Below are 21,346 nucleotides of genomic sequence, written 5' to 3'. Positions count from 1 at the left end.
TTCAGCAAATAATTTAAGTAAATATATCATTTAATAGCTTAAATAAAAGTTATTTTATATGGACATCCTAACGTTATGGTGATAGGGCTATCTATACAACTCTTTTAACCCATTTCCTTCCCTCTTACTGGATGAACGAACTGACCAATAAATAAGGTCCATACTGGCAAGCTATGTAGGGAATATTAGCACAAATTTCAGCCATTGAATAGCAAATGAGAAAATTACTTTTTCCTCTAATCCTAGCCAACAGACGAACGGACGGACATTTTTAATTATAAATAAGCAATAAGCAATTTAAATAACAAATGTCTATTATAATCTTGATTAAAAATTTAAGCCATCTAATTTTTATAGCAGCTGAGTAAACAAATATTTTAGAGTGAATTATAGAGTAAGAAGGATAATTTCAATTACAAAATTTCTTTTCCTCAGGGAAGGAGGTAACATATGACTGTAAATTACACTGTTAACCAAAGTTTAGTAACCACTTTGACTAAAAAACTTAATCAGTGTTTCGTCAGTTCTAAACAAGAAGTGTTCAAACTTTTAAATCAACAGAAGGCTTACCTTTGTTTATCATCATGGGGGATGTAAAATAAATATAAAACATTATTTCCTAAGATCCCTGAGTTTAAAAATCATCAAGAGGATGATAATATCCATAAGTAACAAAGTTCCAAATTGTAAAAGTAAAAACACAAAAGCAAAAAGAAGAAAACGCGGCATAACCGACAGACAGACGAACGATGATCAGTGCAGTGGTCATACAAATCTTTACACAAAATATTAGTAGTCTTTTATATCAGAAAATAAAATTGTGTTTATGTGCAGTACTGATTGATCAACGGATAGGCGGACAGAAGTACATTGATCTCAAAAAAAAAAAAATCTTCTATATTAAATAGCAGAAAAGGAAAATAAACATTTCCCCTACAGTAATTCTTTTTATTTCAGAGCACTTAAGACGGAATAACGGACTAAGTGTGGAATAAAACTTTTTAAATTTAAATTAATTGACTTCGCTACTAACATTTAACAGGTAGATAAGGATGATAACATCCATAACTATAGAACCTCTTAAATTTAAAAAACAAAAGGCAAAGCAAATGAAAGCAAAAAGGGTGCACAACAGACTGACATATAAAGTAATGATGCATAGTGAATCTTTACACAAAAATATCTCTGATAAAAGCTGGGAAAATTATTTAAGAGCATTACTGATAGACTGACAGACAATATTATACTTAGAGTAGACGTGCATTGGTCAGCAAACATAAAATAATTCTTCTGTCATAACCCTGAAAGATCGGGCTCTCTACAAATTCTTAACTGATCGGATTTTATACCTTAATAATTGCATTAGCCTTCTACCTTTCCAGTACGGATATTTAATATTCTCAAGAGTATTACAGACCAGCGAACAACGTGAGCTGTGGGCTAGTAAGTAAATATTATAGAGATGCTTCGCTTTCTAAATCCTACAATAGAATAAGTATTCCAAAAGTCACCATGCCAAGTTTGAATTCGAAGGGACAAGTCTAACATGCCTAAATAAACGATAAGCGCTATCTGTTATAGATATTAGAAAATCGGTATTATCCTCTTAGAAATGTTTTTTTCAACTTTGAAAATTTGAGTACCCCCCCCCTAGATATACCACACTTTTCTGGGATCTTGCTGGGTCAAGTATCAACTGTTGGGAATATCAAAGGATGACTCCATGCAAAATTTGAGCCGGATCCGGCCAAAACCGGCCGTGAATTTTATGAAAAACCGGTTTTTTCCGGTTTTTAGGGGGTATCTGTAAATCGATTCAGCTGGAGCAAAACCGGTTAGAGGTACAAAAAATTTTACTTCACATGAAATTTAGCCAATGCAATTGCCTACTAAAATGTACTTCATCATCAACTTGATTGGACAACTCTTTCCCCTCCTAAATGTCCATTAAAACCTCGGAAACGGCAAAAATCGCCAAAAATCACGCCTTCGGCGGCAAATAACGGCTAAACGGTCAGCCGGAGGCGAATGAAACATAAATAAAGAAATGTCTGCCTCAAAGAGTTGTTCAACATCACAGAGATGCTTGAAGTCTCTAAAACGACTCCTTCCCCTCCTTTAAGGGGAAAAACTGAAAAAACGTGATTTTCAAAAGTATGCCCACTTCGTGGGTGTGGGGGGCACTGAACCCGTCACCCCAGGGTCACCAAATATAAAGTCTAGGCCTCATGAGTTTTGGCCAAAAAAACGAAAATCGCTACTTTTTACAGTTGATGACTATCAAATCCGGCTTTTAGTCGGCCACCTGTTAAAAGCTTTCTGGCCAGCCATACGGCCTTAATGATATATCCCTGGAACCGCCAGGGTATGTAGAATTTTGGTTCAGAAAAACATTTAGACCTTCTTATTGCAATTTTATTGGATATGGTGTGTCTTAAAGACCATAGTCAACCTAAATTCTAATGTATGTATAAATCCGTCAAATTTTTAAGATTTACCAACATTTTTCAAATTGACACAAGTTTGTCAATTTTCAATCTTTTTTCACATTTTAAGTTGCAAAAATTATCTTCATTACCTAAGGTTTTTGGTTTTTGAAAAATTATTAATGAAAAATGGAATTAGAAGCATTTTTTTTTAAATTTTAGATGAAATTTTGATTTTTAAAATTTTTTTGGGGGGCCGGAAATGGCCGGAAACCGGTCAAAAGACCGGATTTTAACCATTTTTTCAACTCTAGGGGTCATATCCAGTGTTGAGGAATTCAGATCAGACCTTAAAGCAAAAATCATCATTGGGGCGTACCCAGGAGGGGGCTCGATTTACAGATACCCCCTAAAAACCGGAAAAAAACGGTTTTTTATAAAAATCCCGGCCGGTTTTGGCCGGACCCGGCTCAAATTTTGCATGGAGTCATCCTTTGGTATTCCCCACAGTTGATACTTGATCTGGCAAGATCCCAGAAAAGTGTGGTATATCTACCCCCCCCCCCCCCCCCGACAGCGAACTATGAACTCTGGCCGCAGCGCTCGGTTCCCTAGCCTGCCTAGCTGCAGCGCTCGGCTCCCTTGCATGTCTAGCATAAGAGGATAACGCCAGAAAATCTTCGCTTTTAAAAATTGGTCCTTGATATATAAACAACATATTTGCATGTTACAAGAATATTTAAGTGCCCCCCCCCCCAAAAAAAAAAAAAAAAGTTGAGGAAGTGAGTTTAAAAATTGAGCACGGACACACGAGAGTTATAGGAGGGGGGGGGGGGTAGGGTTATTCGTTCTTCCATTTATTGATAAAAGTTGGGAGGGAGGTAGGGAGATAAAAGTAATACACAAAAATAACCCATTAGCATGAATGAGACAAAATATGTTTCTGCAGATTACAATTACTGGTTTGAACATTTGGCTACTTAACTTAATGAACCAACCAGAAAAAAATGAAAGTCCCAAAAATTACTAATCCAACAAACAAGGGAACGTCACAATAAAACTTTGAGGACTAGTGTTATACTGTCACCCAACGAAAACTTTAGTAGGTCAGTTAAATAGCCTTAAACCCATAGAGAAAAAAATAAAAGAGAGGAATCGAAGCAACTAGAAGACGAAAATAGGCAGTGGGCCCAGAGGCCTACTCAGCGCTGTTGCCGCGCTAAATTTTATTGCTATTCTACCTCTTTTCAAATGGGAGGATTAAAAAATAATATGTAAAGCTTTAATAATTAGAATATAATATTTAAATTAAAAATAAAATCATATGTTTAGATATAGTCGTTTTAATGTTTTAATTAAGAATTAAATAAAATTTTATTTTTATTTATAAAAAATTTTTGCATGAAGGATGAATCCTTCAATTTCTAAAAAAAGGGAAATTCTTTTCATAAGTAACATTCAGCTGATTCTGACCGCCCACGGCTATTTGCTTAATATCGCTTTTCTTTTTATTCACAATATTATTTATGATAAACATACAAAAAGCCCTGGGCGGCTTTTGATTTTCGTCTGCTAGATTTTCTTTAAAAATTTAGAGATGGGGAAGTAGTATTTACCATGAAAAGGGGGTGAGTATTCATCCTCTTATCCTTTTTCCTTATGACTGTGAATTATAGAGTAGCTTCGCTACTAATAAGTCACTTTATGAAAACACTATATTTAAAATTTAAAGATTTCTAGTTTTGTCATTGGTTAATGCTGAATCCTCATAGTTTTTATGTTATTTCACAGATATATCCTACATCTTTAACTTTTAATGAATTACTATAAATATAAAATCAAAAGAGCTATTTTTAGTAGCGAAGCTACTCTATAATTCACAATGTCCGTCCGTCCGTCTGTCCGTCCGTCTGTCCATAATTAATGAATTGGGGAAACATGATTTTCTCGGCTCCTATAAAAGATAGAGAGCTGAAATTTTTGACAACATTCCCATCATTAAGGAGTACAATTAACTATAAGACATCAAAGCGGTCGGACTACTTTTTAGCAGGTTTTAGGCTATTTTTATATTTTCCAAATTTTCCTTATATCTTTGGTGTTTATGGTCCAATTTACAAAAAAAATTTTTAAAGATATCAAAATTAAATTTTCCATCGTTTGAAGATATTAAAATCAAATTTCTGGCGTTTTAAGAAAAAAAAATGGCGGCCAGACTGCCTTTCAACAGGTTTTTGGCTATTTTTATATGTTTGACATATTTCCTCATATCTTTGGTATTTTTGGTCCAATTTTAAAACTTTTTTTGCATTAACAGTTTCAAAATATTTTTTCCTATTGTTATGTGCATCTATTTAGTATGTAATTTACCTTAACCGTCTTCATCATACAAAATAAAACAAGATTTCGTGTTTTATTCCAATAAATATATTCTTGATTTTAATAAATACACTTTAAATCTACTTCTACGTATTCCCATCCACAATTTTTTGTGCTTCGCTACTTATGGATGTTGTCATCCTTGTTAGTAGTGAAGCTACTCTATAATTCACAATGTCCGTCCGTCTGTCTATCCGTCTGTCCGTCCGTCCGTCTGTCCATAATTAATGAATTGGGGGAAACGTGATTTTCTCGGCTCCTATTTAAGATAGACAGCTGAAATTTTTAGTGAAGATTCCCACTATATATGCCCATCTAATATATACATTGTTTTGTCCGTCTGTTTGTTATTTGGGGTGCTAGATCGATTCCTATAATTTTACGTTTTCGTGATTTTCTCAACTCCTTTTCAAGGATTGAGTATGCTCGTGTTCTACATATTTCCATCAAGTTTCATTAAGATTTGTCTATTAATTGCGGTGCTAGATCGATTCCTAGATTTTTAAGTTTTCATGATTATAAGGTTGCGTGATTTTAAAGGTGTGATGATTTCCTTATTTTACCATTATTAATATTTATTATATGACACTGCTTTATAGTATTTTTTTCCTGATATACAATCCTAATTTTTGAGCTTCGCTACTTATGGATGTTGTCATCCTTGTTTTACTATCATTATCTTTTAATCATATTATGAAGAAAAATTCTTTGTAGGCAAGAATTTTACCCAAAAAGAAAAGACACATCTCGATTCAGAAAAATTTACTTATTCCATAGCAAAAAGAATTCTTGGAAACATCTTACATTAGTTTTATAAAAAGTATTGGAATTGTGAAAGAAGTACATAATTTAATTTAAAATATATTTTTCTAAAAAAGTTACTTTTTCCTTAGCCAATTATTCCAAACTTATTTTCATATCCTTTTAAAAGCAAAGCTTTTCTATAATTAGGGTCGGTCCGTACGTCCGTCCGTCACAGATGGATAGCTTTTTTCGTTAATTTAGGCATGTTAGAATTGTCCTATCGATTTCATACTTTGTATGGTGATTCCTTTAGTAGTTAGGTAAGATTTAGAAAACTTAGCAACTCTATAATCATTACAGGAATGTCCGTACATCCATTTTAAACATGTTGATTTATTTACTTTTTTAATAACAAATTTTTATGTGATCAAATCATCCGATTGATCTGATGTTTGGTATGTTGATTCCTTGGAAAACAAAAAATAATTGTATAAGCGAAGCAACTCTATAATCAAGTCCTAAAAATGTAAGTATGTCCATAAACATTATCCTGTATCTAGCAGTTTTTCAACATATTTACAAGTTACAATTTTGCATTGACTCTTATACATTTATATTCTGATTATTCAGTTGTGACACTATATAAGTGTTAATGTCCGTTTGTCGTACCGTTTCAGTGCTTCGCTTTTATGGATGTTGTCATCCTTCTTATGTGGAAATCTATAGAGATTCACAGTGGCGTGGGAAGCACTTTGTCTAGGGGGGGGGGGGGATTTTTAAGTGGATTATTATATAAAAAAAAATTCTCGTTGTTTCGAGCATACAGTATGTAATTTACTTTGACTGTCATCACACAACACACAGGAAAAAGGATTTGTGACTTTTTCTACCTAAAATAAATATTTATTTTAACAAATGCTCTTTAAATCTTCTTGTCTTAACTTTGGGGTAGAGTCTCTCTCGTGGCAACGCCTCTTAAGGGGCATTTCATCGTATTTTCACAGTAGCTTTTAATATGTTATTCTAGGTTAAGTTAGGTCAGATGATTTCCCCGCAGGGTTAGGCAATTGGCCCCGCAGGAGCTATAAAAAGGGGAAAAGCTACTGTGAAAATACTATGAAACGCCCCTTAAGAGGCAATGCCACGAAATGGACTATACCCAAAATTTGATTTTGATACCCTTATCTACAAAAATTTTGTAAATTGGACCAAACAATGAGGGAATTGTGAAAGATACAAAAAAGCCAAAAACGTCCTGAAAAAGCAGTCCGACCTCCATGAATTTTTAATAGTTAATTATACTCCATAATGATGGGAATGTTAACCTTAAGTTTTAGCCTTCTATCTTTAATTGCAGTTGAGAAAATCACATTTTCTCCTTAGCATTACAAACTGACAGCCATAGTGAATTATAGAGAAGCTAATAAGTTATATCAACATATCCTACCCTCTTCAAATGGCACTTTATAAATATGTCAATTTTTCATGAAGTGGTGTTTCCAAGGATTTATTAGGGCGGTGCGCAAAGCACCCCTAAAAATATTTACTTCCCCTTTGAACTAAAATCAATTAAAGACAACAAGAGTGGCGTATTTTATCAAGTTAGGAATATAGAGTGTAGTTAGTTTTAAGGGTTTTTAATGAAAATTGCCATAAAAAAACATGTCTTTATGTAAGGGTATGTACACAAAAAAATCTTACTTATCCTTAAAATCGATCATATGACATCATATATAGTTATTCATTTAGACAGACATACAGTGTTGAGAAAAAGGCTTAGATAAATATCAACGCTGTTTCTTTTTGGTATTTTCCTCTTAGTATTATTTTTAGCGATTTCAAAATTTTGAGTACCCCCCCCCCCCCCAACAACAAAATAATAATTTAAGTAAACTATTATTAGGTTGGACAGGAAGGAAGGGAGGGGTGGGAGGGAGGGAGGGTATATAAAGAGCGAGACATGAGCCTTGCCTCATTAGTCTACCATGGCAACCAGTTAAGAAACTCAGTTCCGCACTACAAGCCAGTCAGAGGTAGACTAACTTTACAAGCTGTCACTACGTGTTTATATACCCTCCCTCCCACCCCTCCCTCCTTTCCAGTCGAACATTCTGCTCTGGTATTCGCTAATAAAATCCAACCAATAACAGCCACTCTTATTCTGGCACCCTCTTAAGATAGAATTGGAGAGCGAGTGCTCGCTCTCACGCACTTAAATGGGACACACACCTAATATAAATATAAATTGCACAGTTATGTCATTACAGTTAACACTCTTTAGTCAGGAAGTTTACCAAAATATTCGCCGTGAATATTCAACAAACATATGTGGCCGCAGCGCTCGGCTCCCTAGCCTATAACCTAACCTAACCTAACCTAAAATAGTTTTTTGAAATATAGAAAATTAAAGTACCCCCGACAACGAACATCTATGGCCGCAGCGCTCGGCTCCCTAGCCTATAACCTAACCTAAAATAGTTTTTTGAAATTTAGAAAATTAAAGTACCCCAGACAACGAACATCCGTGGCCGCAGCGCTCGGCTCCCTAGCCTATAACCTAACCTATTTAATGGAATTTTGATTGGTTGGTTAATTAAGTTCAGTTTCCATACGTTTCATCCACTTATTGTAATCTATATAAGGGGTAATTTTGTGTATCATCATTTAGAATGTACAAAATTTCTTTGGTAAAATGTTTATATTATACAAAATAAAATACTTCCTATTACCTGGTTTGTTATGTTCAGTGAAAAGAGAAAAATTTCTACACTAATTAAAAAATTTGGTAAGGTTAAATGAATAATAACTGTCTGTTTGGCAACAATATACAATTTTTTTTTTTAGTTTTTCTTGATCTTTTTTTTGGAAACTGGGATAGTTTTGCTTTTTGTAGGGTAGGGGGCAAAAAAGGGCATTTTTGTTGACTAGGGGGGGGTTAAAACGGGGCATTTTTCAACATTTAGGGGGGGGGCAGGGGGGGGGCGTTTTGGTCGCTAGGGAGGGGGGGCGATTGCCCCAAATTCCCCCTTCGGTTCGCACGCCACTGATAGAGAACAATGACATATGCATCTTTTAATATTTTATTAATGGGCTGCAGACGCTAAAAATACTTTTTTAATGTTCTGACTGTATGGCGCCATTTTTTATTAGGCACTAACGGCTGCTCTCAAATATTTTTGGGGAAAATTACCCTCCCTTTCCCTTCCTTGCCTCAAATAGACTAGATTTTAAAAGTTCTTATGGATGTTTTCATCAGAGGATTTTTTTCTCTATGTTTTTCAGTTTAAAGATTGTTTTCTTAATATGTTTTTGAAACACATTGAATAAAAACCCAGAGAAACATTGAAAATAAACATCACATCAAAACCTTTGAAAACATTGAAAAAATATATAGAAAACTTCATCTTTATGTTTTTCTAACACTTTTTAGTGTGTGGAAACATTGAAATTAAGGACGAGTTTGGAATACCCCAGCCCTGAAAAAAAATTTACTGAAATAAAGTATTTCTAAAAACTTACCATAAATGGATAATCGGTCCAGGTAGCAGGTTCTCCTCCTACTATTCTAGAAAGCATTGAAGCATTTCTTGAAGCATTGTCTCTTACAGGTACACCACACTAAAGTTAAACAATTGGAAAGTTTAAGTATTTAAATTTCATCAAAATATTTAGATTGAATAAAGCAATTAACTAATTTAAAGAACTTCAGGATTTAAAATCAACAAAGTCCAATCCTCAGGCACTTTGCGAAAATTATGTGTTAGACCATTGGACTTTAAATGATAGTGGTTGACTAAATATTTTAGCACAATTTAAAAAATCAGACTCATTTTCATATGTCCATTGGTGTCCGGAAAAAAACAGACATATCAATTAACATTGTGTCATAGTCTTTCAATCACTATATCGGACTAAATACCTTGGTAACTTAATGTCATTACAGGAACCCTGCAAGAAGTACAACGCTTTAACTGCTGAAAGACTGCCACAAGTAGATCCAATACCCAAAATTTGAAGCCTTCAGCTTCAATAACAAAAAAGTTCAAGGCATTCCAAAATTACATTTTATTTGCAATGAAAATTTTGAAAGATTTCCATTGGTTAAATTAAAAGAAATTACAATATTAAATTACGTCACCTATACACAATATTATAACCTTATCTTTGTCAGAAACTTAGATTACCGGTAACTAATTTCAAAATTATATGAATTATTTTCGACAGATTTTTATAAAACGGCTTGCCCTATTGCATTATGATCCATTACAGATCTGTATAGGAAATAAATGTCTATAATTAGCTTGAATCTTCCAATAGTAGAGTGTTTAATACTCATAGTGCTCCAATAATCCATAATAAACTCTCATTGACCAGAATGATAAGACCTATTATTTTACTCTATTAAGAATAAATTCATTTTTCATATTTCATGTTGCTATTTGAATTATATAAAACTATTAAATTTCTATTAATAAAATAGAAAATTTAAATTTATAAAGTAGTAAATCAAAGAAAACTTAGTTTTAAAATAATGTGATACTAGCGACGCGTCCGTAATGTGTTCAGAAATTAAACTAAAATTTAACATTTAACTAAACATTTTAACCCTTTTAGGACGATAATTTGAAACAAAAAAATACTAGGATCCTAAAATATTTTTAAAAAAGAGAGACAAAATTATAAATACGGTTTTAAATAAGAATAATGAAATTTATAAAAGATGAAAGGAAAGGGAAGTGTGAGAGAGGGACATTTATCTTTAAAACCTGATGAAAAACGAAACTAAAGTCGTAGTAATCTTTATGAATAGTGACTTTTTTTGTAGTGGGGTTGATATTCAGGAATTGGACTGGACAATGGAAGAAAAAGATTAATATTCAATCTAGCACATAGCGGGATAATTTTAAAACGCGGCCTCTAGTATAAAGTATATTTTGCTGTATACACGCTTCTAAAATGCCTTTAATTACAAGTGAAAAAATTACGAATTTTTTTTTGGAATCAATAATATACAAGTTTCATAAAAAAAAATCATTTTATACTAAAAAATCATTTTGGTTTAAAAGTTACTTCTTCCTCATTTTACTCTTTTAAAGCGTTAGCCCTAAAAATCTCTGTTATTAATTGATGTGAATTTTTTCTATATATTATGGTGTGAAAATATTAAGAGAACAATGACCTATGCTACTTTTAAAAATACTAGCGGGTGCGCTCCTAGCATCTAAGAGCCCTGTATTCAGTGGAGTATGGAAAGTAGGAAAATAGCCTAAAACCAACTTGGATATTAAAATTAAATAGCCTAAAACTATCCAGGGACCTATAAGAAGCTTCCATAAATTGGAGAACTCAATCGGATCAGTAGTTATCGAAATCTTGAGCTACAGACAAAAAACCTTACTACTTTATAAAATAGAATATCAAGGATTGTGATCTAATAATGCAAAATTACTTTTTTACGGGTCATGCTGTATATTTATTTGTTTGATCATTGCTGTCAGTTTTAAGAGCCATCTAAAAAAAGCTACTTTGTCGTATTTTTGTAGTTTATTGGGTTAAAATGTGTGGCTCTACATGACCAAACCTTCATATAGAAAATAAAAGCATCAAAGTCACTTACCGTCTTGCATGAACTGCATGTACTTTGTGTACTAGAACTACAGTAATGAATTCCAACTTGAGATTGTTTTGTAGTATCAACTAAATATATGTATAAATATGAAAAGTCAAAATAATCAGGGAGTAAGGGAGGGGACAAGAGACTGATATTCAATTATTTGGGGTCTAAAACCATGGACACCTGCCCAAAGTGTTTGTGAAGGATTTAGCAAGAATTTGGGGACTTTGGGAACTAGCGCACATTTGTCACTTAATTTGTTATAATCCTAGCAGACAAAAACCAATAAAAAAAAAAGTAACACAATATCTAGCAGACAAAATATTTTTCAAGTAAATGCTTATTTCTTGGAACTAATTTTTGTTTTAAATTAGATTACCATGAACACTTTACTATTTTTTTTCAAATTTTTTTGATACATCTGGTTTTCATTGCTTTTCAGCGAAAACTCTTAAATTAGATTAATTGCCAATTTTCCCAGGGAGTAAGGAAAGGGACAATGGGCAATTAATTCAATTTAAGAGTTTTCGTTGAAAAGCAATGAAAACCAGATTTATTCAAAAAATTGTCCCAGGGAGTAAGGAAGGGGACAATTGGCAATTAATTCAATTTAAGAGTTTTTTGCTGAAAGGCCATGAAATCTAGATTTATCCAGAAAATCTGAGGAAATTGTAAAGGGTGTGTTAATCAAATTTAGAAAACTTTTTAAAAAAGCATTTGTTTGAAAAGTAGATTACCAGTACATCAGACTGATGTAACCATTCTGTAATTAATTACTAAAAAATTGTCCCTGGAACTCATTCACCCCGTATTCCTGAATTTTAAAAAGCCACTATATAAAAGAATTAAATTTAAGGGTTCTTAGATTGTTCATTACAAAAATATCTCAATAAAGTTTTCATCTATGAAATGATATTTTTGGGAGAAAGAAAAATTTGCTAAAAATTAAATTCATTGATACTTGTCTACTATCAAATCTATTAAAATCAAACTCAGTGAGTTAGCAGCAATGATGCGTTAGTACCTAAAGTCAGTCAGAACCTGCTAAATTCTTGTACATTCCCTTTAAGCCAGTACCCAAAGTCTGAGACTCCTAAAAATTGAATATTCGATCTATTGTCCCCCCCTTACTCCCGGCAAAATGATATAATCCAAATTGAATAATTTTCAATGACTAAATTTCAGATCAGTTACAGTTCACAATAAAATGTTTCTTGAATTGAAAACTTAGTTGGATGTTACAAATAATTTTTATATTGTAATGAGCAACTTCAGTTAGTCTCACTTAATCTAGATCAAATAGTCATAAGCCAATAATTTAAGCCTTTAAGAGATATAGTTGCTAATGGTTATATATAGTTAAGAGATATAGTTAGGTAAATGATACCCGCGACCGTGGCTCAACACGTAGCGCATCCGCTCGTCGTCGGGAAGGTGTTAGGTTCGAATCTCGGTCCGACACCGCGTCATAACTAAAGACGTTAAAAATGGTTCCCACTGCTACTATGTCAGATGCGCGACGTAAATAGTTAGAGTGGGGGGAATGCCTTGGCCCAAAACAGGCGCAACTCGTTACCATGCACAGTTAGGACTTCTCAGACAAAGGTCGTGCATCACAGAGAGTTGGTTGTCTGTAATGTACTGTACCACGGGTATGAGGTGAAGGACCAAGAGTCTGGCCTTGAGTTGACAAGTTGACTGTTCAGTCCAGGTGCAACTCACCCATACGACATTAGCATAGGTAAATGATAATAAATTGTTATTGATGTTCATTGTCAGCCAATCAGGATTTGATAAAAGTACCCAACTTGAACACAGTAAATGAAAAAGCTTGTTTATAAACTATGGAAACCATTGTGATTTAAGTCCATTTTCCCATTACTTCCTGCCAATATTGCATATAGAGCACCTGTCTGCAGAAGATGCCTTTAAATTTGACATTTTCTTTTTTTCTTGTGAATTTAATGTAAATTCTTTATATCTATTTTTAAAGATTATTTGCTTATTATTTTTTTTAAAAATTGGTTAATCAATTTATTTTCAGAATATATAATTTACATTAGTGTGCACTCCTTGGCCACTAACAGCTTGTAAAGTTAATCGGTTTTTTTTTGGTAGGCAACATTTTTACCATGAACAGTTCTAGATCTAAATATTTATTACTTACCTTCAAGCTTGTGAATTTGGCATAGACGCTCTTTTCTAAAATATTGCCAAATAAGACAATCTGAATCCTCACTGCATATTGCAATACATTCTTCCCTTGTCATACGCCAATGGTTTTTCAATTTATGTTCTCGATTTCCTTTCTCTACTTTGCATTCTGGAGCATTTTCTAAAATAGTGATAGAAATTTTTCCATAATTTGTTATTTGATTAAATTGTGAGCACTATTTAGCCCTTTAAAGGAAGCCTGCAAGAGATACATCGCTCTAACACTGCTGAAAAACTGCCAGAAAATTTTTAAAATATTTTTTTAACTATTTAATTTTAAATTTTCTAAAACTAAAATTAATTAATCTTCTTTAAATTCTTCTACATTGAAAAAAAGGGCAATATAAATATGATAATCATACAAAAAGTATCTTTTTACAAATAACATAAAGAGAACTGTAATACATTTGTGAAATATCTAATATTAAATCCACATAATTTTAAATAAACAAATACACAAAGGATAAGCCAAAAAAGATTTTAAAATATTCCTATTTTTATTGTAAGTTGATGTAATAAGAAAGGTTTGGTATATGATTAGGTTAACCTAACACTTATTTGACAGGTTTAAGTATCCCTAATCTTAACAAAGATAAGTTATGATGAGAGTTTTATGTAAGGATTAAGTATGCCTATCAAAATCTTTACTTAAGCTTGACATTTATGAATTTAAGACTAGCCTATATCACTTATCCCTATATCTAAAGTTAAACTAAGGAGGAATCTGTCCTACAGTATGTATTAATTTTGCATGATAGACACTCCTCTACTTGGAGGAATACCCTAACCCTCCTCAATTATGTAGAAAAATTATATTACCTGTCGGCTTTCCGTCCTTACAGTTGTTGATGCCAAAATCTGAATTTGCATCTCTCTTGAAATCGGGATAAATTATCCAACATTTCTTTTGTTTTGGTTGCCATTGCCAAATGACGCAGAGTGGGTCAGAATCACATATATCCTGTACAATGTTATTAGTTGGATTCAGTTAATCAAAAATGTCTGAGGAGCTTAGCACTTGTGGCATTAGCATGATCAGTAGTGTCCAATTTCAGAGAGATATACAGTCTGGACCACAACATTTCAGAGACTGATTTTATGAGGTCTTGGACAAAATAGGCTCGGGCAAAATATCTTGTAGAACAAAATATCCTCGGACAAAATAGCCTCTTTAGAAAAATAGCATTACCTGTTATTACTGATCATAGCCACAGCGCTCAGCCTCCTAGCCATATAACCAAACCTAGCCTAAACTAAAAATTGCCAAAATATATGAAAAACTAAACTAAAAAAATCTACCAACCACTTTTTTTTTGTAAAATCCACGAAATTCTAAACTACCTATGTATTAACAGTTGAGGCTATTTTCCTCAAGTAAATTTCCTGAGACTCTTTTTTGTCCTGAGGCTATTTTGTCCGAGGCTTTTATGTCTGAAGCTAAATTGTCCAAGATCCCTTATATGTGTTAAGTTTAAATTATGAATTTTTAACAAAATTTTTCAAAGTTTTTATTTCTTAAAAATTATAATAGATCTTTGATATATGTAAAAAAAAGTTTACAAATTCATGATCATCTTAAGCTAGGTGAGATGATTTTGCAAAATGAGAAATTTTTCTTTTTTGTCTGATGAATAAATTTTTTGCTGAATTTGTTAAGCTTTATATATATTTTACGTAATTTTTAAGGCATTATTCTATGAAAATTACTTATAACATAAGAATTTAAGATTCATTTTGAAAAAAGTGCTCTATGATATTTTTAATATTAAATGTTTTAGCATTGAAATGACATTACCTTGCATTTTTCTTCTGTATCAGTATTTGGATGGGTTTCAAAGGGAAATGGGCCTTTCTTAAGTTGTTTTCCTTCATATATACATCCTAAGAAACATTTATCAGATTAAATTAAGGTTATATTTATCCAATTTAAAATACTTTTCTTTGCCATTGCATAAGATTAAGCAGAGCTGGATCTTTAAATCATTTTAGTGGTGAGCCAGATCGGGGTGCGCCAAAGGTGATCTGGAGGTGGGCCGGAGGTGAGCCACAGCCACTGCTAAAAAACATTGTTCTTTAAAAGATCACTAGTGACACTCAATAAAATATCATTCTTTAAATACTTTTTTTTGGCTCACCCCCAAAAGAACAAAATCTCCAAATAATAAATAAACTAAACTTTGGGTACCAGTATAAAACTTTGGGTACCAGAATAAAATTTTGGGTACCAGTAAAAAACTTTGGGTCCCAGTATAAAATTTTATTACCAGTATAAAACTTTGGGTACCAGTGTAAAACTTTGGTTCCCAGTATAAAATTTTATTACCAGTATAAAACTTTGGGTACCAGTATAAAATTTTATTACCAGTATAAAACTTTGAGTACCAGCATAAAATTTTGGTACCAGTATAAAACTTTGGGTACCAGTATAAAACTTTGGGTCCCAGTATAAATTTTGATATTAGTATAAAAATTTGGGTACCAGTATAAAAATTTGGGTACCAGTATAAAACTTTGGGTACCAGTATAAAACTTATGGTACCTGTCTGTATAAAACTTTGGGTACCAGTATAAAAATTTGGGTACCAGTATAAAACTTTGGGTACCAGATTAAAATTTTGAGTACCAGTAAAAACTTTGGGTACTAGTTTAAAACTTTGGGTACCAGTATAAAACTTTGGGTAGCAGTATAAAACTTTGGGTAGCAGTATAAAACTTTGGGTAGCAGTATAAAACTTTGGGTAGCAGTATAAAACTTTGGGTACCAGTATAAAACTTTGGGTACCAGAATAAATTTTTGGATACCAGTATAAAACTTTGGGTACCAGTATAACATTTTTGCTCTAGTATAAAACTTTGGGTACCAGTATAAAACTTTGGGTATCAGTATAAAATTTTGGTACCAGTATAAAACTTTGGGTACCATTATAAAACTTTGGGATCTAGTGCAGTTCACGGTAAAATATTGCTGGTAACGAATATTGCCAAAAATCTATGAATTTTAAAGGCTGCTAGCTGCCAATCGGCTGAACGTACAGATCATGCCCGCACACTGTTTTAAGCAGCATAAGAAGGCCTACAAATAATCTGGAATAGCCATAAATCAGTAATGCATAATTATCTCGCAGTGCAGAGAAATGCGCGAAAAAGGCCTATTTTACGCGTTTTTTCTTCAGTGAAGCTTTCCCTGTGCATCATTGGTTCTTGGCTATTCCAAATTATTTGTAGGCCTTCTTATACTACTCAAAATGGTGTGCGGGTATGATCTGTATGTTCAGCCGTTTGGCAGCTAGCAGCCTCTAAAATTTATAGATTTTAGCCATTATTCGTTACCAGCAATGTTTTACCGTGAACTGCAGTAGATCCAAACTTTGGGTTCCAGTATAAAACTAATTGAAAAAATATCAATTTATTAAATACAACCCACCCCGATCCGCCTCGGTGGCTATACCAAACGAGTGTAGCCGGTGCGCCAGAGGTGATTCACTTGGAGAGCCGGTTCGCCAATGCCATTTTGATTTAAAGATCGATATGAGGTGAGCCAATCTGGATCACCTCTGGCGCACCCCGATCCGGCTCACCACTAAATGATTTAAAGATCCAGTGTATATAAATCAAGATGCCTGACAAAATTGTTTTTTGATAAATGTTGATCATGTATTAGTCATACTTTTACAATTTAACAATGATATTCTTCAGAAATTAACGGGATTTGAAATTGTGGAAATAATAATTAAGAGTTAAATTGCACAGATATATTTAATTAGCAACTGAATCAAGGCTACTTACTAATTACAACTACAGAATTTAGGTATTTTTAAATTAGGTGTTTTGTCACTTTAGACATTTATAAAATTAGGCATTTTTTAAAAGCGAAGCTTTTCTATAATAAGGGTCCGTCCGTCCGTACGTCCGTCCGTCCGTCCGAGATAGATAGCTTTTATTCGTTAATTTAGGCATGTTAGAATTGTCCTATCGATTTCAAACTTTGCATGATGATTCCTGTAGTAGTTAGGTACGATTTAGAAAGCGTAGCAACTCTATAATCATTACCAGAATGTCCGTATGTCCATTTTAAACATGTTGATTTTTCTAATTTTTTAACAGCAAATTTTTATGTGATCTAATTATCCGTTTGATCTGATTTTTGGTATATTGATTCCTGGGACAACAAAGAACAATATTTTAAGCGAAGCAACTCTATAATCAAATCCTAAAAATGTAAGTATGCCCATAAACTCAATAAACATTATCCTGTATCAAGAAGTTTTTCAACAAATTTACTTACAATTTTGCTTCGACTCTTATACTTTTATATTCTGATAATTTAGTTTAGACACTATACAAGTGCTAATGTCCGTTTGTCCTACCGTTTCAGTGCTTCGCTTTTATGGATGTTGTCATCCTTGTTTAAATTAGGTATTTTTAAATAAGGTGTTTTGTCCCCACTACCTTCTAAGTACCAATAGATCACATTACTACACAATTACCTTCATTTGCATTGACTGATATTTGCCAAGTAGCACATGCCCAAAAGAGCACAGCAAAAACTTTCACATCCATCTAAATATTTTTTAATTATTTTAAGTAAATTGTTTAGATGGTTAAATCATATTTTCTCCCCAAAAACAAAAAATAAGTCCAACAACAAAACTCAAGGCTTAATAGACCTTTTTTAAAAGGGTTTACATAGACTTTTTGAGAACATTACTCCCTAAAAATGTTAAAAAAGGGGAGACATAGGAGTAAAATTTTTATGGAGATGGTGTGGGGGGGGGGGGTTAGGAATGCCAGTCAAATATCTTTTAATTCTTTTGGACATTTAGTATTTTCAGAATGATGAACAATTTCCCATTAAAATGTTTAAATTGGTCAATTCGTTTTATAATAATTTATTTTTATTCATTTATTTTTTCTTCAAAAGCTTTAGGCATCAGAAAACATGGATCTAGTGCGATTCACGGTGAAATTTTTCTGGTAATGATTTTCTCCAAAATTCTATGAACTTTATATGCTGCTAATGGCAAAACGGTGGAAGGTATAGATTATGCGCGCTCAAAATTTTAACCATATTTTGATCATATTTCAATTAAATTCGAGCAAAAAGAAAATATTATAATATTTTGTTGCATAGACGTCCAAGCTATTTTTTTTGGGGGGGGTAAAAAATTTTAAGGGGGGGGGGTAATCGCCCCATTACCCCCCCCCCCCTTGGACGTCTATGTTTTGTTGTCCATGCTATAATGTTGTTTTCAAGTAAATAAAAATTTTAATACAACTTTATAGCACAAAATGCTCTAATATGCACTGTTGTTTTAAGAGATATTAAAAAATGCCATTTATAAAAATTATTCATATATTTTACAGAGAATATGAACATATAATTATTTTTTTCATTCTCCTACACAGTTCTGGAATCTTGATCATAAAGTTTTTTTATCCAATCTTCACAAGAGGGGTATTTTTAGAAAACGCCTATGTTAATTAGAAAAACGGCAGAAATCATATTTGCAAGTTATTAGCAAACATTTGCAATGAGTTATTTAAGCAAACAAAATTTAGCATAAATGGATATTTAAATCCCAAGGTATTAAATGATCGAGCGTTAGCTCATCATTTAATACCGAGGGATTTAAATATCCATTTATGCTAAATTTTGTTTGCTTAAATAACATTCTATTGCAACAAAAAGGTGATGTTAGCAAATAATTTCTTGAATAAAATCATAAAACGTTTTTTCATTTAATTTTCATTTTTTTCACTGTTGTGTTTTTATTTGACATTAAAAATAAAAATCATAAAAAATCTTCTAAATCAAAGAGAAAAAATCTTTGAATTATTGGTCAATTTAAGTTCAAAGATTTTTTTATTGTAAAAAGTTAATTCTTTAAAAATATTTTAGAAAAAAAATCTTCTAACAAAAACAAATTATCATAATCCAAGATGGCGTCAATACATGTAAAATAATATTTTTAAAACAAAAAATTAAAACTTGAATATCTTTTTTCACAGATTGAATTTCAAAAATCGGTCTGACAGTTTTTCCAAAGTCAGTATGATCTATCGAATGGAAAAGGTTTGAAACTGATAGAACATTTCTTTATACTAAAACATATTCTTTCTCCCGTTTTTTCCCACACTTCCAAAAAATGAAATTCAATGAAAATTAAATGGTTCTCACGTTAAAAAAATTTTCTCACGGGTCCTAAAAATGAATTTAAATGAAAATCATATGTACCATTTAAATCAAAATAAATGGTTCCCACATTCTAAAAATTTTCCCACGCTTGACATTATTGAAAAATGCTAAATAAATGAACATTTAAACAAACCAAAGATCGCGTTTTTTGCAATGGAATGTTAATTTACAAAATTAATATCATGCCTTAAATGATTTAGAAGAAATCTTTTTATCAAAGTTGTTCATATTTTAGTTTAGAACATACTTAAGACAAAAAATATCTTCAGTGTTACTTTTTTCACTTTACATATTAAAAAAGCTGTTTTTTACATTTACACAAAATGCAAAGAAACAAAATAGATGATTTTTTAAAAAGTCAACACAATAATTGGCATATTATCTATTAATATTATCCTTATCACTTATCACTTTCAAAAGAGAATATGGATATATGATTCTGTTTTTTTCTGTATTCTTTCTAGTCGTATTAGAAAATGGGCAAAGTTTCATTTGAATCACCCTGTACAGTTTCAAGATTTTTTATATAGAACTTGAATTTATTTTGCTATTTACAATTTGAGAAAGTGAAAATTAAATGTAAAGCATTTTTGAAAATAAGCACCAAAAAAACTAGATTTGTGCTAAAATTTGTGCAAAGCTTTTGATGTTAATAATAAATACAAAGGTATAGTTGCATAAAGTGCATTTAAAAAAAAAATGATTTCAAGCAGAAGTTACAAATATACCATCAAATATATATAATTTTGTATTACAATAAATAACGAATAATTAAACATCACTACTAAATTAGTCGCCATACTGTTTTTGTTAAAATAAGTCAGCTATATAAATTGCATATATCACAAGAATACAATTTTCAAGTCTTGATATATTTAAAACTTGGTAGAAAATTCAAATTCTGTATGATATAATATACCCTATAAATGTAGTTTAAACTATTGAACAGGAAAAATATGCAGTTCAATAAATTCAAGTTTAAATACATTTCGTGCAACTGCCACAAATTATTTTAAACTTACAGTATTTTAACAGTATTTTAAAAAACAGGACCTTAAAACTAAGAAAAGAAGACTGTGTTACTCTTTTTCAAGAAAGGAAACACAAAAACATCTAGCTCTTTAGATCTATCAGAAACTGAATAAATTAAAGTAAGATATACCCTCGTCCAATAAATAAGCCCGGCAAGGGGCCAAAAATTGAGGTTAATAAAACACATATATATAGTTTGTTAGTAATGAATAGTTACCTTGAGATGGATAATGAATCACTACGAAAACTTTACTAAATTATGTTGTATTTATAGGCATTAACAGGTGTTTCTATTTAGTATCAATAAGAATACAAAGTTTATGAAGTCTGTCTATCTGAAATGCTATTAAAGTGCTCTTAGTATCAAAGTTATTAGAGTATGTAAAAGGTGTTAAAACAACAATTTTGAATCTACTCACCTCTACAGAGAACTACGGCTTAAAACCTATCCCTTGTGAAGGATTTTGCACTCCCTACAGAGTGCATATTTTATTACAAATAAAGACAGGGTTTTTTTTAAAATAAGAACAAACTATCTTGAAAAGTCCTTGAAATCTTGTAGATGGCCTTAAAATGTTTATATGTAGTTTTTGATGGGGCATATAAAGACCTTTTTATAGACATTTGAGTTTCAAATGATTGATAAATGTAATTGCCCAGCTCATATTTTTTTCATGCTAATTTTCCGGATTTTTCACACGATTATGAAAAACATGAAAAATTTTTAAAAATTTGGAAATT

At 32.0% G+C, this 21,346-nt stretch overlaps 1 protein-coding gene across 1 annotated transcript in view; it reads right to left on the bottom strand.

The window, feature by feature from the left end:
- LOC145304038 (serine protease 3-like) overlaps nucleotides 1-20,847 on the bottom strand; it is a 153,410-nt gene extending 132,563 nt beyond the window's left edge. The window contains exons 1-7 of the mRNA XM_080145798.1: nucleotides 20,823-20,847; nucleotides 17,865-17,937; nucleotides 15,173-15,258; nucleotides 14,197-14,338; nucleotides 13,331-13,498; nucleotides 11,167-11,246; nucleotides 9,069-9,167 (exon numbers count right to left, since the gene is read on the bottom strand). Of these exons, the coding sequence (XP_080001924.1) occupies nucleotides 9,069-9,167; nucleotides 11,167-11,246; nucleotides 13,331-13,498; nucleotides 14,197-14,338; nucleotides 15,173-15,258; nucleotides 17,865-17,937 (648 nt within the window). The 5' untranslated portion in view covers nucleotides 20,823-20,847. The remainder of the gene's footprint in view (nucleotides 1-9,068; nucleotides 9,168-11,166; nucleotides 11,247-13,330; nucleotides 13,499-14,196; nucleotides 14,339-15,172; nucleotides 15,259-17,864; nucleotides 17,938-20,822) is intronic.
- Between the last annotated feature and the right edge of the window lie 499 nt (nucleotides 20,848-21,346).

This window comes from Acartia tonsa, chromosome 13 (genome assembly GCF_053477335.1).
Source record: "Acartia tonsa isolate MP-2025a chromosome 13, ASM5347733v1, whole genome shotgun sequence".
NCBI lineage: Eukaryota > Metazoa > Arthropoda > Copepoda > Calanoida > Acartiidae > Acartia > Acartia tonsa.
This window is presented reverse-complemented; position numbering and strand designations above follow the sequence as displayed.